This window comes from Rhinolophus hipposideros (genome assembly GCF_964194185.1).
Source record: "Rhinolophus hipposideros genome assembly, chromosome: 10".
In the NCBI taxonomy this organism is placed as follows: domain Eukaryota; kingdom Metazoa; phylum Chordata; class Mammalia; order Chiroptera; family Rhinolophidae; genus Rhinolophus; species Rhinolophus hipposideros.
The window spans coordinates 1,698,042-1,721,883 of NC_138056.1; the positions used below are offsets into that span (position 1 = coordinate 1,698,042).

General features: G+C 55.7%; 1 protein-coding gene across 5 annotated transcripts in view; it reads left to right on the top strand.

Annotated features, from left to right (window-relative positions):
• KCNQ1 (potassium voltage-gated channel subfamily Q member 1) overlaps nucleotides 1–23,842 on the top strand; it is a 305,793-nt gene that overhangs the window by 59,607 nt on the left and 222,344 nt on the right. For all 5 annotated transcript variants that reach the window (XM_081062874.1, XM_081062870.1, XM_081062871.1 and 2 more), the window contains exons 3-6: nucleotides 18,520–18,646; nucleotides 19,144–19,222; nucleotides 19,586–19,682; nucleotides 20,235–20,375. In XM_081062874.1, the coding sequence (XP_080919000.1) occupies nucleotides 18,520–18,646; nucleotides 19,144–19,222; nucleotides 19,586–19,682; nucleotides 20,235–20,375 (444 nt within the window). The remainder of the gene's footprint in view (nucleotides 1–18,519; nucleotides 18,647–19,143; nucleotides 19,223–19,585; nucleotides 19,683–20,234; nucleotides 20,376–23,842) is intronic.

Sequence of the window (23,842 nt, forward strand, 5' to 3'; positions counted from 1 at the left end):
GGTGCCTGGGGTGTCGGCCTGGTGATGGGGACCTGGAGGTCCCATGGGCACGTGTGTTGATTTTGATTGTACATGTCAGGCAGGCATAGAAACACGGGCAGGAAGCATTTACACCCCCCAAATAGGGGTTCCCTCTGTGGAGGTGGATTGGAGAAGGTTTTACTGATTCTGATAGGTTTTACTTCTCAAAGAGTAAAACAGAAAACCTGAACCAAGTGCCGCAAAATGGAGAAAAACAAAGCAGGGAACGGGATAGGAACTTTTTGTTGTTGTGTTATTTGCTGCATTCTTAGGTCTATTTAAAACATTTCATATCAAAGAAAAGAAAAATCTCTGTATAGCTGAGAATTTTCCATACAGTTCAGATACCTCTTCTCCGCCTGTGGGTGCTGTGGGATACCCCTAGTATTGGGTGGGGGTCACAGGTACATGTATGCAAATGGCCAGAGTCTGCTGGGACATTTGTGGAGCTAACCAATCCCTTGGGGAAATCATTTCTGACGCAGGTTTTGTAGGTGGGAAGGGAGATGGGGTGTGATCAACCATTGCAAGGTGGGGTGGTCTTGTCACATCCCGGGGTCCCTCACTGCACACAGCATGCTCGTGTGCACGCACAGACAGGCTTCTACGTTAAGCGTGTGTTGGTATGTTTTCATGTGTGCTGCAGCCAGTCCCTGACACAGCAGGCACAGGGAGCCCCCGCTCTGGCCCTGGGCTGGGCACATGGCAGCCCCAGGTGCAGGTGAAGACCGACTGGCTGGAAGCCCTTGGGCCTCTCATGTCCCCACCGGTCTCGTCACTCCTTTCCTACCCACACCTCACTCTCTTTGGTTCCTATTCCTTCACCCGCTTGCCAGTTGGCTCAGACGCTGGTGCGAGGATCCCAGGTTCTGGCCCATTTCCTGAGCCCCCATACTCTGAACATGGGGGGGGGTGTCTTAGCTGCCAGCTCTACGATGAGCTGCGAGGGGCTTTGGAGGTGGTCAGCACTGCCCTGTCCCCCACCCCAGCTGCCCCCAGGCGATCCTGGGCCGGTGCTTCCCCTCAAGCAGGTGCCCCCAGTGTGGTGGACCCTGAGGGGGGGGGGTCATGTGCCGCGCAGGGTCCTGTCCTTGGGAGGGCCTGGTTCTAGAGGGCTCTGTGCCCGTCTGCTGAGCGGGCTCTTCCACAAATGCTCCTAGGGGCCCAACGGCCATCCACGTGTCCCCGAGGGCTGCTCTCCTGCCCCGCAAGCCCCAGTATGGGAATAAGGGGAGGTCTGTGTGCTGCGGCCCCACCTCCCACCCCGGCCCCCTGCTGTCTGACCTTCCCCATGCAAGTCCCTTGTCCCTCCTCGTCCTTTGTGCTGCAGTTCAAATGTCACTTCCTTAGAGAGCCTGCCCTCCACCCTCTCCCTCACAACCCCCGGCACTTGGGTCCACCAGAGAGGGAACGGTGCTGGGGTCTCTGCAAGGGAGAAGCCCTTGACACCGTGGTTGGATTTCTTCTATGTTGTGGGGTATGCTCACTGTCACCCTCATCAGGTTGCTCTGGGAAGGAAATGAAATGGGGGGACAGAAGGCAGAAGAAGCCACCATATTGTGTAAATCACAGACAGCCCAGACTCTGCCCGTTCCTGCGGAGCAGCTCCGAGGGCATGTGGGGCGAGGGCAGTGGAAAGATGCCTGAAGTGAACTAGGTGCTGGGCACAGAAGGGGCCTGGGGCATGTTTCCCTAGGCTAGAGTGCTGGGGTGGGGACCAGGTGGGGCCCCGAGGCGGATGGGGCTTGGTTGGTAAATGTGAAGGCCGATGGACGTGGCTTTCTGGATTGGGGAGGGTCAGGAGCTCCCTGGAAGGAGCCTTGAAGGGCCCCCCTTTCAGGGTGGGTGGCGCCAGGCTCAGCCCAGGACCAGAGCTGGGGTCTCTCTCGGGTGTGAGGTTTGGACCTGAGCCAGCCTTCAGGCTTCTTTAGCGCCTGTTTCCTGAGCACCTCCTGTGTGCCCAGCGACGTGACGGTGACTGGCAGCAAGATGGTCAGGGGACAGCATGCTGCCCTCGGTCCCCAGGGGAGACCCACCAAGGAGGGTAGTGGCCAGTAGGGGAGTGCGAGGGCGTTGGGGCGTGCGAGCAGAGGGACAGAAGGCCTGGATGGGACGACAGAGAGCATTTTACACTCTGTGGGCACAGAACTGTGGTCAGCAGGGGTGAGGGGAGGCCACACAGCTCGGTGGGCCTGGCGAGGGCCGGGTGTCCACTCAGGGCAGATGGGGGTGTGTGGGGGGAGGGGGGCGATGTCAGACTCAGGTTTCTACAAAACCTCCAAACAGCAGATCTTAGATTGAGCTCATCTCTCCCTTTCCTATATTCACTTGTCTTTTGAAAAATGATCAGTTTCCTCACACATCTCTTAGGTTGGTTTCACCGTGTTTCTGATTTCCAGTTATTTGGAATTAGGTTGACCGTCCGATGAGTCCTGGCAAATGTTGGCAGTTACCCAGTTACCATCACGGTAAAGACCCAGGCGGTTCCCACCGCCCCTCCCCCAGCCCCGTGTTCCTCTTTGCCTCCCCGACAGCACACGCACCCCTGCGCCCAGCACCTGGTAATCACGGCTACTCCCCATCCCCGTAGCATCGCCTTTTCCAGAACGTCATGGGAAAGACGCCCCATGCCGTGGCCTGTGTCTGGCTTCTTTCACTTAGCAGGACGCATGTGAGCCTCATCGTGTTGTGGCCTGCATTCAGTACTTTGTTTCCTTCTAATTGGAAAGGATAAAATGTACCACAGTTTGTTTATCTATTCACGGGCTGATGGACACTTGAGCCGTTTCCAGTTCTCGGCTGTTATGATCAAAGCTGCCCTGACGACTGCACACGGGTCCTCAGCAGTCGTATGGATTCATCTCTCGTGGGTAAATCCTGGGAGTGGGGTGGTTGGATGACGTGGTAGACGCATGTTGACCTTTCGAAGAAACTGCAGACTTTTTTCCAGTTTGCTCCACTTCCCGCTCCCTCCACCTAAGTGTGTCTGTTCAGTTTTGCTCTCATCAGCCTTGTTGGTACCTTTTCGCGTCCTGATGGGCCTGCAGCCGCCTGGCACTGCGGTTTTAATTGCATTTCCCTGGTGACCAAGGATTCTGAGTGTCTTTTCCTGGGTTCATCTGCCATTCGTATGCCTTCTAGGACAACGTCTCTGTTTAATTTTGGGGCCCATTTTAATAATCGAGCCGTTTGTCTTATCACTGAGTTGTAAGAGGTGTTTATGTATTCTAGGTGCAAGTCGAGATAGTTGATGATCAGATTTGTGCAAATATTTGCTCCCAATCGGTGGCTTCTCTTTTCTTTTTCTTAACCATATCTTTCCAAAGAGCAGAAGTTTTTAATTTTGATGGGGTCCAATTTTTCAGGGTGTTCTTTTTTTTCTTTAAGATTCATGCTTTTTGTGTTCTAAGAAATATTTGCCTAATCCAAGGTTACAAAGATTTTCCTCCCATGTTTTCTGTGGAAATTTTTTAGTTCTACATTTTATGTTTAGATCTGTGATCCATTTCAAGTTTCTTTTTATATATGGTGACAGGTATGGATCAAGGTTAAATCTTTTTTGCATGTGGCTATCCAGTTGTGCCTGCACCTTTTTTCCCATCGAATTAGTTTGACACCTTTGATGGAACTCAGTTGACCGTACCCGTGGGTCTGCTCCGAGACTTTCTCTTCTCTTCCTCCCCCTCCCCTACCCCACCCCCACACACATACCCTCTTGATTAATGTGGTTTTTATAGTAAGCCTTGAAATCAGGCTGTTAATCCCTCAATTTTGTTCATTTTCAGAAGTATGTTGGCAGTTCTAGTCCTCTGCATTTCCATATAAGTCTTAGAATTTCTACCCAGAATCCTGCTGGAATTTTGATTAGCATTGTGTTGACTGGTTAGATGAATTTCGGTATCACACACATCTTAATAAGAAAGAGTTTTCTGATCCGTGAACACGATGTACCTCCCCACTTATTGAGATATTTTCAGTGTCGCTCATCAGTGTTTTGTAGTTTTCAGGGCACAGATTGCACACGTAACTTGTGAGATTTGTTACTGAGTAGCTCATGTTTCTGGTGCCCCTGACATGGTGTGGTTGTCTGAATTTCGTGTTGGATGGTTTGTTGCTACGTTGATCTTACACTCTGTGGCTTTGCTCCCCTCGCTAGTTCTGGAGGTTTTTGTTTGTTTGTTTGTTGTTTGTTTTTGTGTGTGTGCGTTTTTTCAGTAGATGCTTTAAGATTTTCTATGGAAATGGTCGTGTTGTCCCAAATACATGATCATACCGTGTATTTATTTGTATTTCTTGTCCTTGCCAGATGCTCTGGTGAGGACCGCCATGACGACATTTATTAGTGAGGAGAAAGAGAGAGCAGCCACCTCGTCTGGTTCCTGATCTTAGGGGGAGGCCCTCGATCTCTCACCACCAAGTGCGATGTCAGCTGTGGGGTTTTATAGGCGCCCTTTCTCGGCCGGGAAGTTCCTTGTCTTCCACGTTTTCTGGGAGTAGAACGTGTATGGAGCGTGACCATCAAACACTCTTCCTGCATCTATTATATGTGCTTTTCTTTGTCAATACGGTAAACTACACTGATTTCCAAATAGTAAACCCACCCTGACTTCTTAATATGAACGCAGTTGGCCGTGATGCATTTAAAAACGACGTATTATTCGCTGTTGGCTCTGACCTGTTAAAACTGTGTGTCGCACCTGCATCTGAGTTCATGAGGCGTTTGCCTGTGGTTCGTTTGCTCGTAATGGCTTGACTTTGGGCGTTAGGTAAGGCCAGCCTCACAGAATGAGCTGGGAAGTGTCCCTGCCTTTCAGTTTGGGAAGAGTTAGTGTAGAATTGCTGTATTTCTTCCTTAAAATGTTTGAGAGCAACACGAAGCCTTCCGGGCCTGGAACTCTCTTGGTGACAAAGCTTTACGTAGAAATTCTGTTTCTTTCTTAGATGTAGAGCTGTTCAGGTTATTGATTTCTTCTCAGGTAACTTTTGACATTTCGTGTCTGAAGGTACTTGTTCCCAAGGAGCTGGAGCCCCAGCCAGTTTGGAAACAGGCCATCTTGTGATGGATGTCATTCCAGGAGCCTTAGGGACTGTGAGAGTTGCAGTGTCCACATGCAGTGTCCCTCCCCAGTGCCCTGAGATGTGACATGCACTGGTAGCCTTTGGCCCTCAACCCCTTTATTTCTGGCTGTCCACTGGGCACCCCCGTACGGAGCGTTCTGGTGGCAGGACAGAGGTTGGCCAGGGGGAGTGCAGATTTTGGCCATTTCCTTCCAGCTCTGCTCCCCGGGAAGGCAGCCCCTTCTCGGGACTGAAATTCAAGTGGACACCCTCTGAGCCCATGGCAAGTCTGCTTTCGTCTCACACTTTGACTGTGTAAACTTCAGCCCTAAAACAACATACGTGCTCGGAAGCTGTTCACATATTAGTTCTTAAAACAGCAAAATCCATGCACAATTTCTCCCCAATCCCTTGAAACATTCCTGAAAGAAAACAAAAGGTTTAAATTCACCGCCTGTCATTAAACATCTCTTGATGTGCAGAACGGGAGCAAAGTACCCAGGGATGGGGACCCAGTGGTGCCGGTCCGCTCACGTGCGCCACACACACGTACCACACTGCACATGCCCTGCGAGCCCCATCGCAGCAGGCTGCCTTTCCCCGACTGCGCCTCGGGGGTTCCCAGGGGTCTTTTGACCCCTCAGCCTCTGCTGCAAGAAATCCTGATCCAACCCAACACAAGTCAGAGCCTTTTCAGCGCTTCGACCAGATAATTAGAAAGGCTTTTCATCCCTGAGTCTCTCTTGGTTTCGTAAACTTCTAGTTCTGGGTAAATTCTTAAATAAGACATTTTTAGAAGCTTGGGCAGATAAAAATACCACCTCCCCCTCCGCCCTCTGTTCCCCATTCTGCCGGCTAGGTAGCGATGTAGGGTGGAACTTCTTTGGGGTTAACAGCCCTCAGCAGTGGGGTTCCTGGGCTGAAAATAAACCCCACTTAGCCAGCCTGTGGACGGAAATAGCCCGGCCTGGGGAAGACGGGGATTTGCTTTAAATATGTGTAAAGCTGGCTGCTGGGTGGCTAATGGTGTCTGCAGCGGGCACGGGCGGTCTCGGGGCCTCCCTCGCCCCCACCACAAATTGCAGGGTGGCCAGCTCAGGCTACTGCTGGGTGTGTGAGGCCCTGTGTGTGATTCACGGGGGCTGTAGGCCCGGAGGCCACGTGGTCGGGCTCAGGGGGCTCAGGACTGGCTTTCTGGAAAACCCCCACCTGCCTTTTCTCTGTTCAGAGCCTGGGTGTCCTCTCCCTGCCCCCACCTTTTCCTGCGCTTAGCCCTTTGCTTCTGCTGGTCGTCAGCCTGCAGTGCCCCTCCAGCATTTTGTGTTCTGTCCTCAGAGCTCAGATTTTTCCATGGAGTGGGAAAAGGGTGGGTTGATATTCCCCTACAAGGAGAAAGGAGGGCCCTGTCTCCCCAGGGCCTGTGGGGAACAGGAGGAGAAAGGTTTGGGGCCTGTGGCCTGTACCTCCCCAGGGACTCTTGTCCAGCCTTGGACCTTGGTGACAGCCTGTAGCCCCTGGGTGCCAGTGCTGCTCCCTTCAGGCCAGAACTCTGAGATCAGCTCTTTGCCGGGGCGGGTTCCTTCCCAGCCGGCGAGGGAGCGTGTGGTCCCGCCCTTCCCCTCACTCCTGCTGGTTTGCTGTGCTCTGTGGGGTCCTTGGCTCAGAACAGCAGCACCCCAGGCTCTGTCCTCGTGTTCACATGTTTTTCCTCCATGTGTGTCTGTGTCCACAAAAGAAGACACCAGTCATACCCGATCAGGGCCCAGCCTAGTGACCTCATCTAACTAGTTCCATCTGCAATGACCCTATTTCTAGGTGAGGTCACATTCACAGGTAGCTGGGGTCAGGAATTCAACATATGAAATTGGGGGCTGGGGGCACACTACAATCCAAACAGTCCCTGAGGTATGGGGAGCAGAGCAGGCCTGGGAAGCAAGGGATTTGGGGGAATCACTGGTTTGTGCTGTTCTGGGGTGAGAGGCCAGTAGCCCTCTGTGACTGTTGTCACCTGTTGTACTAATGTCTCCTGGCCCGGGTCCTGGGTTTGGTGGTTGGAGCCAGGAGACCTGGTTGGAGCCAGGTTCCTGTCCAGAAGGAGACAGGAGAGGCCTCTGTGCTCAGGCTTCTTGAAAATTACACAGGTTTTCTTGAAGTCTGTGAAAGTAATGTCAGAGATTGTCTTTTTTACCCACAGAGCTGCTGATGAGGCTGAAGGGAGAGGGAGGAAGTGAAGTCATACACACAAAGTGCTATCTCACTGGGGAGGAAGCTGTAGGGGACACTCTGGTGGAAACTTTTCAGATTGGAGGAGGTGTGATTATGAGTTTAAGGAACTGAAGGATCACAGTGACGGATGTGGACGAGCGCAGTGAAATGTTCAACCTTGTGAGTGAGAAGGGAATGGGTGATCTGTGTCGATCAACTTGGCAACTACAAGAAAAATGAAAGAAACAACAAAGTGAAATAGCAAATGGAAAGTAAGACGGAAAGAAATCAGACATCCAATTTTACACTAAATGTAAATGGCCCAAATTTCTCTATTAAAAGGCAGAGGACTATCAGACATGTTTTTATTTTGACCACATTGTTCAGAGGACTTCAGTCAAGTGAACGATAAGGGACAGTTGAAAAATAAAGGGATGGCCAAAGCAATGCCATGCAAGTGCAGACAAAAGGAAGGAAAAAAACCAGCACGATGGATAGTGTCAGTGTCAACCCAGGGACAGCCCAGGCAAGATGCCATTTCTGGAGGAGACATGATGGTGAACTATCATGTGTCAACGTAACAAAAAATAAAGCAAAAGCTATTGGAAATGCAAGGAAAGATGAGTCAAATGTGGTAGTTGTGGGAGATTCAGTGCACCTTTGTCAGAACAGGACACTTCTAGCAGACACACAGTCAGTGAGGGTAGGGGCAGTTACATGGTTTTCCCTGTTACCTACCGCTCTGTAATGAGCATCTGCGAATCTGGCACCCTCAAACCATCATGACGAGCCCTCCGATCAGCAGTGCGGGCAGAGCCCGTGGGGATGGCTCTGCCTGGTGACAGCTGGGCTGCAGGATCTACTTCTAGGATGGCAGACCCATGTAGTGGCAAGGTCCTCTTCCCTGGGGCCGTGTGGCTTCTCACAGCTGGTTGCAGGGAACGGGAAGTGGACGGGCCAGAGACTGGGCAGTGTCACTTTGCCGACTTCTTTTTGGTCCAGTGACTGCTGGAGCCCAGATGCAGCGGAAGGAGTGTTTTAGAACCATGTTTTAGAACCAGCACTGTCACTGTGGATCCTAACGATGGAGATGTTTTATTTACTTATGCCCACGGAACATGTACAAAACCAATCGTTCCACGTCACTGTAATAACACACTGAAAAACTGAGACGTACTTGGCCACATTCTCTGATCAAACCCCAAAATAATTAGAAATAAATGGTTACCAGGTTACACAAAAGGATTAACTATTTTGGAATTAAACAACCAGCAAGAGAAGATGAGCAAGTGTGCCAGCTAGTAGAGAGCTATGAAGAGTAGGCTCCTCTGTGTGGCAGGAAGGCTCTGTGGGCCTGCCCCACCCCTACACACACACACACACACACACACACGCACTCTGACTGTGGACACTTTTGTAATTTTCATACCATGGCCCACGTGGCTTGCTGATGGCTTTGTTGTGTTTGCAAGTACTGTCTTCCCGTGAGGGTTGAAATTCACTCATTCAAAGCAAAATAATAAGGTAAAATGTGCACTGTATATTGTATAAACATGCAGACGCATATTTATTGAATGCCTCCTGGTGCCTGCCCTCTGCCAGATGGCCTGGGGGTGTCTGGGGACCGTGTAGCTTTTGCGTTGTCAGAATCTGCTGGACGGCCCAGTCCTGGGCAGGGAGAAGACGGCCGGTTGTGGACCCTCTTCCTGGCGGAGTCGGCCTCTCCAGCCAGGTGTCAGGTGCCTGCCAAACCCTGTGTCTGCCTCCTGACCTGGGAAAAACCAAATAGGGAGGCAGCAGGCAGCGCTCGGGCACCGCACAGCTCAGTGAGCTGGGTTCCAGGGCTGGGGCACATCACGAAACCACCTGCATCTAATGTTGCTCATCGGCCTCGCAGGCACCAGCAGTCCACAGGAAAGTCAAGTTACTGACAGGGCCCCACGTGCCTCCCTGCCATGCGTGGCAGCCTTTTTTCAGAGGCTGAGCCTGGAAGCCTGCAATCCTGGGATGGATTTGGCCCGGTGAGAATGGGCCGGGAGTGTGCAGGACTGCTGGTGTGTCCCGCGTCTCACATCGTCAGTCCGTCGTCTCCTCCCAACCACCCCTACACAGTGTCCCGAGGGGTTATCACCCATCCGTGGAGCCCGATGACAGGCGTCAGGAGTCTGCAGTTACTTGCAGGACTGTGGTCAGAGAAGGAGGTGGGGCTGGAGGCCTGAGAGGAGTTCACGAGGTCTCATGGCGTGGGTCTGGCCTGAGCCTCCGGCTGCAGGAAGGGTTTGCTCAAGGGGCAACCTTGCAGTTTTTCTTGTTCCCTGAAAGGCTGTCGGCACCTCCAGGGGAGTCCCTAGGACATCCATGTGGCGAAGGTGCCCTCTCTGCAGGCGGAGACATTCAAGGCTTGTCCCCGCTGGCCACTAAGCCTGTAATACCATCATGAGACGTTTGAACATGGCTCCTCTGAGGCTGGGATGGTGGTAAAGGAGAGCCCAAGGGGTGGACGCAGGCCCATCGAGGAACAGGGAGCCGTTGGAGCTGCTTGGGTGTGGGGCACAGGGGTGAACACAGCCTGTGCCACCCTGTGGTCCGGCCTCTGGAGAGGCCGTGATGTCTGAGTCGGGGCCAACGCTGCCACCCCTCACCAGGGCCCTGTGCCCCACGGTGGGGCCTGGCTGCCAGGCAGATGGCCGTGTTTGTCCGCGGGGCCCTGGGCAAGCTTTGCAGCCCCTCCGCGTCTGCAGGACAGCCGCCCTGTCAGCTGGCTGATGAGCTGTTTCTTGGGGGAAAGTGGCCCAGTGCCTTCAGAGTCACTCCGAAACTTGTGACAGGTGGGGTGAGCACACAGGGCGGGTGGCCCATCCAGGCTCTCAGTGTCTGGTGACCCTGGGGACTCAGGGTGGCTGGCCTATTGGGGAGAGGCTAGAGTAGGGACCCCAAAACACCAGTGACTTCAGGGAGCTGAGCCCCAGACCTGTGCGGAGCCGGGGGGGGCAGTGTTTCCTGGGGCCCCTTGGGTCTCCCTGGCCCCTCTGCACCCCCAGAATGCAGCACCCACCCTGAGGGACTGGAGGGAAGAGCAGAAATGCCCCCCACCTGGAATCTCCCCTGTGGCCCTTTGAGTACCAGGGTGGGTGCCATGCTGGGGCCAGGATCTGACGTAGGAAAGGCAGACTCGGCCCTGGGGAGACAGCCGAGGAAGTGGGGTGGGGGTCTCTCTGGGTTGGGCTGAGTCTCGCTGCCTGAGCAGGAGAGGCAGGCCAGGGGGACCCTGCTCGTGTCTGAAGTGGTGGTGTGACGGGCTTGGGGCGCGTCATATGGGCTAAGGCTTCAGATCGAGGGGTCTTCTGTGCTGTGGACAGCATGGGGGTCCCTTACGCATCTCCCCGGAGCCGTTCAGTACCCCCATGGCCGCCCCTCCCTGTGCTTCCAGGCTTGGCGCCTGGCCGGAAGGCTGAGGGCAGCAGGGAGCAGATTATTTCCAGGGCACCATGGGCAGCCAGGACCTCAGGCAGGACACAGAGAGGCCCAGGGTCAAGGTTGTGGGGTGCGTGTGCAGGAGGGCCGTGGGGCCCTGGGACGTGGCTGAGCGCATGGGCTTCCGTGGCTACAGGAGAGGTAATGGGAGAGGCCGGGGGGTGGGGTGGTCAGCCGCCCCAGTGGGGGGTTCCCAAGCAGACAGGACCCCGCCCCTGTGCAGGCCTCCCACCTCTACCCACCTCCTCCTCCTCCTGCCCCCCCTCAGGCCGTGGCGCCTGCCCTAAGCCGGGGCAGCTCTGTTGGGGTGGGGCGGTGCTCCTCAGGGCGGGTGGCGGGTGTGCATGGAGGGCCCCAGCTGTGCCCAGCACATGTCACCGGGAGGCCCATGAGCCCTCCTCACGGGCGCGCGGCTGGGAGCAGCTGGCCACAGGCGGGCCCCTGAACAAAGGGCGCTTTCAGCAGTCTGTGAGCCTGTTTCGCGCGCTCCGGCCAGCTGACCCTCTGGGAATGCCGAGGCCCACTCCCTCTGTGGCTTATCGGGTCCCACGTGGAGGCAGAACAGCTGGCCCAGGAGCCTGCGGGCCAGGCTGTACACTGTGGGGACCACAGTGCCCCGTGGGGACACCTCCTGGTACAGGGCAGGGCCGGCCCGCAGATCCTGCAGGCTTGTGGGAGGAGGGCGAGACCTTCGCACTGGTCATCCGCACCCCTGGCTCTAGAAGGAGGCCTGGTCTGGCTGCCACATCCACCCGTCCTCCGGGTCTGCAGGCCCGTTCTCTGCCTGGCTTTTGAAATCCTGTGCACCCCGGAAAGAACCCGTGTCCTTCTCACCCGGGAGACCTTCGAGGGGAGCAGAGCTTTTGCAAAGGTCCCCAGGCTGTGTGCCATGTCCTGGGGCTCGGGCATCCACTGGGAGGCCCGTGTGCCTTTTGTCCTTGACCCCAATTCCTGCTTTCCATCAGTCCCCGACCCTCGAGCGCGATGTCCCCTCTCCCCCACAAACCTCGGCACTAATCCCCCACCCTGTGTAGAGAGTCTGATTATACAGAACACAACGGTCCCAGCAGAGACGCTGGGTCGTCACGATAAGGATCTGTGAAGCTGCCTTGACTGTGCAGCAGAAAACCCGAAAAACAAAAACACAGTTCTTTCATCCGAAAGGTCAGAATGTGAACGCAGCTGATCTGAGCGGGTTTAACCTTCAGGCCCTCTTGCTATCTGTCCCCTGTGAGCATTTCTCGGCAGGGACGGTCCCAGCGCTTCTTGGTCACGCGGTGCCGCCGCGCGCAGGCGGTCTTGCATGATGAGGGTCCCACTGATAAGGTGGGGTGCAGATAAGCCGCCTGGCCGGCCGCCCTTCATGCTCCTTCCTGAGCAGTCCTTCCAGCTCCGCGGAGTTTCGAAACGCTTGAGTAATCGCCAGCCTTTCCCCTTTGTGCACCCAGATAAGAACCTGCCCTTCTGAATCTTTATCTTCGCTCCTGCGATTTCCAGATCTGCTGTTGCACCACCACCCTGACCCCCCAGGGACCCAGCAGGTCCGGGCCTGCGTGCCTGTGTGACCACGCTCCTGACTTGTGACTTTGAGCTTTTCCTTGGTTGGGTTGGAGGCGCCTGGTGTCTGTCTGCTAAACGGCCAGACGTCACCGTGGTGAGCAAAGTCCTCGGGGCGCAGACGGCCCCCCACCCCGTCCCCTGCTCTGTCGCCCGTGGGGACCACTGGCCCTCACCGCCTCAGTTCCCTCGGCTTCACCCCAGTGTGCATTCTGCAGCCCACGGGCTCCGACTTGGTCAGTGCATTTAAGCTGAGCTAACAGTGGGCTGTGAACATGAAGACCTACAGCCTGGATGCCAGCTGCAGAGCGGCTGTCCTGTCCGGGCCACAGGCGGGCCAGGCGGGGCTTCAGGTCCAGGGCAGAGACCTGACCTGAGAGCGGCCGGCGCCAGGGCTTCCCGGACACGAGCTTGTGTTGTAGAAAAACACACAACATAAACTTCACCCCTTCACCCATTGTGAAGCGTACAGCCCAGTGGCGTTTCGTGCATTCGCGGTGTTGTGCAACCAGCACCTCTGTCTTGTTCCAGAACTTTTTCATCACCCCAAGAAAACGCCACACCCATGAGCCGTGACTCCCCAGTCCCGCTGCCCCAGCCCCTGGCATCCACTAATCTGCTTTCTTTGTATTAAAATTGTGGTAAAATACACAGAACGTAAAATTCACCACCCTCACTGTTTTTAAGTCCACAGCTCAGTAGCCCTAAACACATTCACGTTGTTGTACAACCATCACCACCGCCATCTCCAGAACTTTCCATCGTCCCCAACTGACACTCTGTCCCCATGGAACGCTCCCTTCCCCTCCCCCAGCCCCGCACCACCGTCTACTTCCTGTCTCTGTGAATCTGACTCCCCTAGGGACCTCGTGTGATGGGGTCACACAGGATGTGTCCCTCTGTCTGGCTCGTTTCACTCAGCACAGTGTCCTCCAGGTCCAGCCACGTTGTAGCAGGTGTCAGATGTCCTCTTTTTAAGGCTGGGTGACATTCCAGTGTGTGGAAGGACCACGTCTTCTGTATCCGTTCCACCATCAATGGACACCGGGCTGCTGCCCCTTTTTAGCTGTTGAATGCTGCTGCAGTGAACATGGGGTGCTGATCTCTTTGAGACGCTACTTACAGTTCTTTTGGGGGTGTACCCAGAAGTGGGTCATGTGGATTCTATGTTTGAGGTCTTGAGGAACCTCCATACTGTTCCACAGCAGCCGCCCCGTTTCCCAAATCCCACCAGGACACAAGCTTCCGATTTCCCCAGGTCCTCGCCAACACTTGCTTTTGTCTGGTGGTTTTTTCGTTTGTTTTATTTTGCTTTCTGACAGTGGCCATCCTGGTGGGTGTGCAGTGGTGTCTTGCTAGGATTGACCTGCTGACCAGTGATGCTAAGCGTCTCGTCACGTGCTTGTTGGCCATTTGCGTATCTTCTCTGGAGAAATGTCTATTCAAATTCTTTGCCCATTTTTTAACTGGGTGTTTGTTAGGAACTTTGTTTTTAAAAATACTTAATAAAGTATACACAGCATGCCTCCGAGAGCTACCCCGAACCCCCACCCCTTGTATCGGCCAACACAGACACTTGTGAAGGTGGACATGGGCCGTGCGGGGGGCAGTGCTAGTTGGATAGTTGGATGCTTGTACCCAGAGGCCCCTCTCTGCATGTCCGCGTAGCCGCTGGCAGCTGGTAAATGCTTGGTTCTGTGGCCCAGTATCAGCACCCACACTGGCTCGGAGGACCCTGTCCATGAAGCCAACTGCAGCCAGGAGGCAGTCTTGCTTTTCCTGAGGGGCAGTGGCCAGGGTGGGAGGGGTCCTTATCTCTCTGGGTCTCAGCGGAGATCCTGACAAAAGGACAGCCCCTCTGCTCCTATCTCCATCTTTGACCTGTGTGCACACCTGGGGGCTTGCTGAGAGGAGCCCCTGGGCTGGATGGTTATCAGCAAGCAGGGCAGCCAAGGAAGGTCCCTGGTTTCAACAGGTGTGGTAGGCGGAGCTCCCCAGAGGGCATGGGGGTGCCTGCACTGGACTGAGAAGAGCGGGAGGGCCCGGTGGGAGCAGCTAGAGGGAAAGCATCCCCAAAACAAAGCACTGGGGGGTGGTGCCAGGGTGCATGGCGCCTTTGGCCAACGGGAAGGTCTTGGGGTGGGCTTCGGTGGGCCCCCGCGCTGGGGCTGCAGGTCTGACACTACCATGTGGATAGTGGGAAGCCAGGCGGGACCTGAGCAGGACGCCAGGCGGGTGACAGATACGCCAGGCTCTGGGGGGCTCACGTTCCTGTTAATTCACCCTCCGTGCTTCTCTAGCATCTGCCCCTGCCAGGGACGGGAAAACCCAAGGAAAGGAGAGTAGCAGGGTACCCTTTTGTGGAGGCTGGCCTCCCTTAACCCAGAGCCAGGAGGGGGTGACCTTGCCATTCCCTGAGCCCACTTTGGACTGAATGAGGGGTGGCAGCATGGGATGGCTTGGGGGGTCATCCCTCCTGCATGTTCCATCTCCAACCTTCCCCCAACCCCCAACAAGGGACAGTCAAGTTCAGCCAAAGCCCCTGCAACAGCCCCCAGGCCAGGGTGGCCAAGGCCCCTCTTATAAAAAAAATTCCAGGGCCCCCTTGGTCCAGACCTTAGGCCAGCCTGTCCAGCCCTCCTGGGGCCCAGGCCAGTGGACAGGTGGCTCCAAGAGATGGTGATGGGCTGGACTGGCCTGGAAGTCTGACCGTCAAGGTGCCTGGGCCACGGGGAGCCCTCAGGGGTCCCATGGAGCAGCCTCCAGTTTTGAGGTCCAGCCATGGCCTTGGCCCCAAGTGCCATCCTGCTCAGCGCCTGAGGCGGACAGAGGCCATTTTGTCTCAAGCCTCGTGATGATGAAAGGGCTCTTTCCCGCCCCTTCCCAGCGTGCTGGCAGGTCACATTGACGAGTGCCACAGCCTGGGCCTGGGGCTGCTTAGACACGGTGAGCCCAGCCGGCTGCTGCATTCCAGACTCAAACAGGATTTGAGGATTAGCATTGTTTTAAATTATTCCTACACCTCACCCTCCAGAGGGGATCCGGCCGTCTCTGTCTGCCAGCCCTGGAGGGCAGGAGTAGCTGAGCTCCCACAGGGTTCCCCTGAAGTGTGAGGCCAGGATAATTTGGGGGGTTAGGCAGCCATCGGCAACAACCCCTGATAGTTATTTATTTTAAGGTCTGTGCTAAGACCCGTCTAGCACTTCAAATCTGCTTAGGACACAGCTGAAGAAGGTATTTAAGTAATTTAAAAAGGCATTGAAATAAGAAAAAATCTGCTGAGAGACTGACCAGCCCAATAGTGTGTGTGTCTGCACAGGGGGGCACTGCATATTCCTGTCGGGAAGATTCTCAGAAAACAATTGAACAAGAGAAGCCCTTGCTACCAGAGAGCAGTCGGTGAGCCCATTGGTCTATTCATTCGTTCATTCAATATTTTTACGTCAAATGCCAACCAGGGTAGGCACTGTTCCGGGGCTGGGGAGGGGATGGACCGGTGAACATGTCCCCTCCCCTAGTGGTCTCAACCAGCTCCCAGCCAAGGTCACTGCCCCCGAGGCTGAGGACAGAGGTGGGGCCAGAACCCCCACCATGAGGCCCCAGAGCCCGTTGCTCTCCCACCATCTCCCAGGTGCCCTCAACCACATTCCCTGCCCCCCAATCCCCTGAAAGACTTCATGTTACTAACCGAGAATGTTTTTGGCAAAAGGAAAGCAGTAAACTTTGCCACATTTCCCCGCATTATCCACTGAACTTGCCCCAAACACAAGCTGAATAAGTATGATTTCACCCTAATAACATGTGAGAACCAGACGGCAGTGTCCAGCCATCCCGACCCCCATGTGGCGGGGAAGGCTGAAGTCGGGCATAGGAGCAGGACCTGCTGCTGTCACTCAGTGGGAGCAGAAGCCCCCTGCCAGGGCCGGGCTCCTGGGGATTGGGGGCACAGGGCAGGGAATCAGCTAGAGGCAGGCCTGGGTGGGCTTCTTCACGGAGCGTCATGTCCGCAAGGTCTGTCCTTGCTGTAGCACGTGTCACAATTCCTCTCTTTTTAAGGCTCCGTTCTGTGGATGGACCACGTTTTGTTGGAGCTGTTCAAGGTCCCCTGACAGTCCATTTGAATTTAAGATGGCTTTTTCTATTACTGCAAAAAAACAAAAAAAAAAGAAAAGTCATCAGGATTTTGAGAGGGATCACACTCAATCTGTAGTTCTGTGTGAGTCGTATCGACATCTTTGCAGTGAAGATGCAAAAGGCGTTGCAGTGAAGCCTTCTCGTCCGTGAACACGGGGCGTGTGCCGTTTACGCGTGTCTTCTTTCATTTCTTTAAGCAGTAGTTTTCAGTTTTCATTGTACCACTCTTTCACCTTCGTAGTTAATTCGTGTTTTATTCTTTTTCGATGCTAGTGTAAACAGAATTGTTTCTGTAATTTCCTTCTCAGATTGTCCATTGTCTGTGCAAACAATGCCACTGACATAGAAATGCAACTGATTTTTGTGTGTTGACTTTGTATCCTATTTTTTTGAATTCGTTTATTAGGTCTCACAGTTTTTTCATGAAACCATTAGGGTTCTCTACATGTAAGATTATAGCACCTGAAAACAGATAATTTTACTTCTTCCTTTCCGATGTAGCTTTTATTTCTCTTTTTTTTGTCTGATTCCCGTGGCTAGAACTTCCAGGCCTATGTTGAATAGAAGTGGTGAGAGTGGGCAACCTTGCCTTGTTGCTGATCTCAGAGGAAAAGCTTTCAACGTTCACCATTGAGTATTATGTTTGCTGCAGGATTTTCTTATAGGACATTTATTATGTGGAGGTAGTTTCCTTCTATTCTTATTTTGTTGAGTATTTTTATCATGAAAGGGCGTTGAATTTTGTCTAATGTCTTTTCTGCATCAATTGAAATAATCGTGTGGGGTTTTCCTTAATTCTGTTAATGTGGTGTATTACAGTGAGTGAGGTTCATATGTTGAATTATCCTTGCATTCCAGGAATAGGTCCCACGTGGTCATCGTGTATAATCTGTTCAATATGACGTAGAACCTCGTTTGCTAGTATTTTATCGAGGATTTTTGCACACAGTGTTCATAAAGGATATCGTTCTGTAGTTTTCTTGCGTGTCTTTGACTTCAGCGTCACGGTAATGCCAACCTCATAGAATGAGTTAGGAAGTGTTCCCTCTTCAATTTTTGGGAAAAGTTTGAGAAGAATTGGGATTAGTTCTTTGAATGTTTGGTAAAATTCACCAGTAAAGCCATCAGATCCACGGCCTTCCTTTGTTGGGAGATTATTGATTACTGATCCAATCTCCTTTTTAGTTATAGGCCTATTCAGAGTTTCTTTTTCTACATGGTTTAGGTCTTGCGTTTCTAGAAATTGTCGGTTCCATCAAGGTTATCCCATTTGTGGATGTACAGCATTTTCCTTTTGAATGTGATTTTTACAGCGTCTGTCTTTGTTTGTCTATCTACCCGTCCATCCACCCACCTCTCTCTCCCTTCATCCTTACGTCCATCTGTCCACTGTCTATCCATCCATTATAACCCAAATGCCAGCATTTGGCCCTGTGGCCTGCCCTTTCCTCAAAGCCCCTGACTAAGACTGATGTTTGAAACAGCCTTTGCCGTCGCCCTGGTCGTGGAGGGGTCCCCTGAGGGGCACTGTTTCACAGCTGACGTGGTAGCTGCCCCACTATTCAGGATAGTGCCAGGGATGCCCTCTGAGACCCTTTGCCCCACAAAGGCTGCCAAGGTCCCTGGATACGGTGTCCCTGGTGGCATGGTGGCTGTGGGAACTGAAAGAGGGACAGGCCCATGAAGATGGATGTTCTCCAACCCCCAAATTGGGATGTATGGTTGTGTAGAGTTTTGGGGTTCAACAGTTTAAATGAGTGCTAGCTGAAAAATGTGAGCTGTGGGATGTCACGTTTTGGGGGCCAGGTGAGGCCACAAGACCCAGAGCTGCTCCTGAACCCTGGTGTGGACGTCCCCTGGGCCTGGTAGGGGCCTGGTCTGAAGAGCAGCAGGCCTGTATGGGTGTCCACTAGTGGTGGCCGTTGGCCTGTCCAGTAGGCATAGCCCACCCCTAGCAGACAGGACGCAGGCCGGCTGCTGTCTCTGAGCAGGGGCTCTGGGTGCCGGGGGCCTGCCCACTGGTGGCAGAGCCCTGTCACAAGGTAAGCTCACACCTGTCTGTCCCCACAGGAGATTGTCCTGGTGGTGTTCTTTGGGACGGAGTATGTGGTCCGCCTCTGGTCAGCAGGCTGCCGCAGCAAGTACGTGGGCGTCTGGGGGCGGCTGCGCTTTGCCCGGAAGCCCATTTCCATCATTGGTGAGTCACGTCTGTCCCCACGGAAGCCTCGTCCCCAGGTTTCCAGGCCAGGGCTGGGCACCCTCCCAGGAAGGGTGCATTTGGCGGGGAGGACCCCCATTCCAGAACCAGTGGTGGGTTCCCCGAGGACTTAGAGACCCAAGGCTACTGTGCCCGTGACAGGGCCAGACTCCAAGGCCAGTGGGGTGACCTCCCAGGTCCCCTAGTGCAGGAGCCAGCCTTGGTGGTCAGGTCCCCTGTCCTCAGATGCCCCTCACAGGACGGGTTTTGCTCATGCTTGGCACAGCATGGGAGTCTGCTGCCCTCAGCAACCTGTGGGGCTGGGCTGGGGAGCTGGGATCGGGTGGGCTCTGCACGTGCCCGAGGCAGAGGGCTGGGTTTCCCAAACGAGGTGTCCCTGTGTCCTTTTTGTGGGGCCCTGTCCCGCCCGACCGCCAGGCTCCTTCCCCTGAGCCAGATGCCTGGCTGGTGACAGTGCTGACCCGCTGCCTCCCCAGACCTCATCGTGGTCGTGGCCTCCATGGTCGTCCTCTGCGTGGGCTCCAAAGGGCAGGTGTTTGCCACCTCGGCCATCAGGTACGCCCGGGCTGCAGGCTTTCCCAGTTGGGGGTGCGAGAGCCAAGGGGCTGCGTGCTGGGGGTGGGGGTGGGGGAGACCGGCTCGGGGCTCCAGCTGAGTCAGGGTTCCAGACCTGACACGAGCTCTCACTCATTTCTGGGGCTCAAACTATGACCGCCTGGGACCTCAGTCTGCTCATCTGTAAATGGGTGTCCCAGGGCCTCCCGAGAAGGTGGTCTGGGGACTGAGGGAGTTTGGGCTCCAGTCGGGCCCTGTGTTTGAGGAGGGCGCATGAGAGTAGCCAGTCGGGTTAGCTCTGGCTAACGGAGGCGCCTGGCGGGGTGGGGTGCCTGGTGGGGACATGAGACGTCTTCTTCGCAGGGGTATCCGTTTCCTCCAGATTCTGCGGATGCTGCATGTGGACCGTCAGGGGGGCACGTGGAGGCTGCTGGGCTCTGTGGTCTTCATTCACCGCCAGGTGGGGCCTGGGGGGGAGCGGGGGCCTGGGAGGGGTGCAGGGGTCTGGGGGGGAGAGGGGGCCTGGGAGGGCTGAGGAGGACTGGGTCTGTGCGGGTCTCAGCCGGGCCTGGCCTGCCAGGTTGATGCCCATATTCCTCCGAGTTGGGGACAAGAGACTGTCGGGCAGATGAAAGGACAGACGTGCAAGATGGAAAAAGGTCCAAGAGGCTCTGAAATCTAAAACCGTCCATCTCTCCTGGGCTCTGCGGGAAGGGGAGCCGGTGCTTAGCCAAGCCTGTGCCCATGTGCAGAGCCCACCCTTCTGCCATGGCTGTCACCAGGGGCCCGCCTGGCTCCTGGAGGGTGAAATCCCACAGCGGCCATTTACGACAGTTGTCGGAAATAGGTTATTTTGACGTTCGACGTCCGCGTGTGAGACGTGCCGGGGTTTATGCAGAGCTCTCTGGTAACTAACTGTTGGAGCTGCTGGGATGTCTGTCCAGAGCCTCTCCCAGGGGCCCCAGGGGCCCGTGTGTGCTGACCCCCCCCCCCCCGCCACACTGTCCCCCAGGAGCTGATCACCACCCTGTACATCGGTTTCCTGGGCCTCATCTTCTCCTCCTACTTCGTGTACCTGGCCGAGAAGGACGCTGTGAACGAGTCGGGCCGCGTGGAATTTGGCAGCTACGCGGATGCCCTGTGGTGGGGGGTGGTAAGTCGGGGCCTTCAGGAGGGGCTGTCCTGTGTGGGGGCCGCAGGGCAGAGGACGGGGCAGGACATCGCCTGTGGACCCTTGGGCTCCCGTTTCTCGAGATTTTATGCCTCACTGACGGGGACTCCAAGTTCGAATGCTGGATACCTGCCTGGGCAGAGCTGGGGTTTGAAGCTGGAGGCAGCCAGGTGGGGTACATGCTGGGGGAAAGGTCAGGGCACGGGCCAGGCCTCGCACTCCCCACCTCTCCCGTGGGACACAACACGGCCTCCTTCAAAGTGTTCTGGGGCTGCCAGGAGCTAGTGCCCCAGGAGGGTCCAGGACACAGCCTGGAGCAGTGGTGTGGGCGACAGCAGGTGGACACTGGCCCATGATGAGCTGCTGGAGATGGAGAGGGGCCAAGTAGGAGCCCCGTTGACCTGGGGGGCTGATATTCAGGCTTGCTCAGGCCAGGGAGAGGAGAGGGTCACAGCCTGCACGAGGGGGTGCCCAGGACCTGATCGTGTCTGTCCTGCCTGTTTCCCTCCATAAAGCGGAGGAGCCTTTCTCCCTCCAGGGCTCCCCACCCTCCTCCCAGCCTGTCCCCCGGGTGGGGCGGGAAGCCACTCTGTGGCTCCAGGCACGCACGTGCCCCTGTCCTTTCTGCATCCTTACCCAGTGAGGCCAGGCCCTCAGGGAGGGCTCCTGACATTGGCTGAGTCAGTATGTTTTCTGGAAGCTTCCAAAGTGCCAGGCTGTTCAGTGAAGGCATGGGCATGCTAACCCAGCTCCCGGGTTGGGGAAGGCCCCGGTTTCGGCCCCTGTCTGACAGTCTGTGCCCCACAGGCCCACTTGTGGCAGGCCCGAGCAGGCTTGGGAGGGAGGGCTGAGCCCCCAGCAGGGAGCCTGCCTGTGGTGGGCGCAGAGGACAGGCTACCCTGAGCTGGGAGGATTCCTGGGGGACTGGAAGCATGGGGGTGAATGCCCGCCTCTCAGCAGTGCCCAGCCTTGGCGCTGCCCCCCTGCATTCCCGGCTGCTCCTGGAGCTGCGAGCAGCAAGGCTGCCCCCCTGCCCCCCGCCCAAGGCACAGCGGCGCGCCCACTCCCACACCTGTGCAAACATCCGCCCGCCGGCCGGGAAAACGGCCCCTTTGTGCCCAGCTTGGCACCGGTGCCCCAGCCCTCGCCGTCAGCTGCAGCCCCAGCCTCGGCCACTGTGGGCCCCGGCCTGGCCATTGTTCCCTCCAGGCCCTGGGCCACCCTGGGCCCCCCGCCGCCCAGGCCCTGGGGCAAACGGCTCCATTCATAGCAGCGGCTGCCCCTGCAGCTGTCCAGGCGGCCCCCAAGGCTTGAGTTATGGGCTGTGTTCCTGGCGCCGCTCGGACAAATAGAGCTCCAGAAACGTAAGCCGGGTCGGCCTGACTGGGGGCTGTCAGCCAGTGCGCATCTGTGCTCCAGCAGTTGCTTTCTGTCAGTTTCCTTTGTTCCGGCTTCTTTCACCCCACCATGGGTGCCAGTGCCACCCCTGCCAGGCCCAGGCTCCCTGTCTGGGCAGACAGATGAAGGGCATGTATCTAATAGGTGGGGCTGCCACGGGGCCCTAGCAGCCAGGGCCACAGGCGAGGCCATTTCTGATGTGCGCCGGGGCTGCCCAGGAGTCGGACCAGCCTCTTACACACAGGGCGTCGGAGGTGTGGGAAGTGCCGTCCCTTGCGTTTCCTTTAGAGAGCTGTAGGTGCCATGGGGCTGGGGGAGGCCCAGGTATCCTCAGCAACTAGGCTCAGCCAATGTTTGTTACAAGGGTGTGTGGATGAGCTGATGTGCTCCAGGGCAGTTCATGCCGTGGCACCTGGGACAGTGGGTGGATTTATTAGTCTCCTAGGGCTGTCACAGTGAAGTCCCACAGACTGGGGCCTGAAACAAACGACCTGTGTTCTCCCAGTCCTGGAGCCCAGAAGTCCGAGGCCAAGGTGTCGTGGGGCTGTGCTCCCACTGAAGGTGCTGGGGAAGCTCCTTCCTGCCCCTTCCCGCTTGTGGGCGCTCCGGGTGCTCCTGGGCTTGTGGCCGCATCTTCTTTCTCTTCTAAGGACATTTGTCACTGGATTTGGAGTCCACCTGGGTAACCCAGGATGCCGTCTTCTCGAGATCCTTAATCACCTCGACGAGGGCCCTGTTTCCAAACAAGTTCATATTCCCAGGGTCTGTATAGACAGATTTTCTGGGGGACACTATTCAGCCCAGGAGAGCAGGTGTCCCAGGTGGACTTCGTGAGATGGTCCCTCCCCTCACCGAGCCTCAGTTTCCACGCTGTGTAGCGAAGATGCCAGCTCGATGGCTGAGGGGCTGAGTGTCTCCTCCTACCCCCAGCCCCAGGGGGTGGGGGGATGCCCGACTCTGGCGTGAGAGCTCCCTGCTCCCCCACGTGTGGCGCCCCACGCCTGGCTGCTGGTATTTGGGGAGGATTTAGACTTTTTTCTTTGCCCTTGGAACAAAATGCATTTGTTTGTGTTAAAGTTTGAGTGCAGAAAAAGCAGTTCTCGCAAACACGGACTCCTCTGTTTAGCGCCCGGGGGCCTCTAAAATCAGAGGCTGCTGGGCTCTGTTTACCCCCTATATCTAAATTTAGAATTTAGAGTGAAAACCTGGGAGCTCGTCCCTCCATCTCAGCCACCATTTAAAATAGTCTGACTCCTGTTCACTCTCTCCTTTGCTGGCAGCCCCAGAAAGTTCCAGCCTCCCAGGCTGTATTACATCGTGGCAGGGTGAGGTCAGAGGGGTCTGGGGACCAAGTGGGGGCCTGGGTGAGGACAGCCCTCCCCCCGATACTCACATGCAAGCCCAATTGGGTGGGTCCAGTGTTAGGACCTCATCCAAATCTGAGGAAACCAAGGCCCCAGAGGCCCAGGGGTAGCAGGCCAGGCCCCCACCCTAGCACTCAGACCCCACCCGTTCCAGGGCTCTTCCTCTGCCTAGGACTCCTTGCAAAGCCTGGAGGCTATGCAGCTGAGAACGGAGGGTCTGCAGGAACCCAGGCCACTGCCAGCCCTGTACTGTCTGTGCTGTAGACCATCTGGTGGGGGGTAAGAATTGGGGGCTCTGGGGGCCCAGCCAGAGAGTCCTCCCCAAGGAAGGGCCTTTACAGCTGGGTTTTGCAGGATGAGTAGGAGTCCACAGGGCAGGTCCATCAACTGCACACTGGCCAGCACCTGGGAGGATTTCTTGCATGGACTTGGCAGGTTCGGTGAGGGTGGTATACAGGATTGACTTCCTTTGGGGTGGGGTTCAACTCATATCAGCGAGGGTAAGAACTTTCCAGCTTCAGCCTGAGGAAAAGAAAATGTAGTCAGCATCCGAAAACACAGTGAAACAGGAAGTGGTGTGGCCAGCAGCATGGGGCTAGAGCTGGATGTGGAGCAGCATTCTAGCTCCACCACTGACCTGCTGTGTGGCCCTGGGCAGGTTACCCAACCTCTCCGGGCCCATCTGTA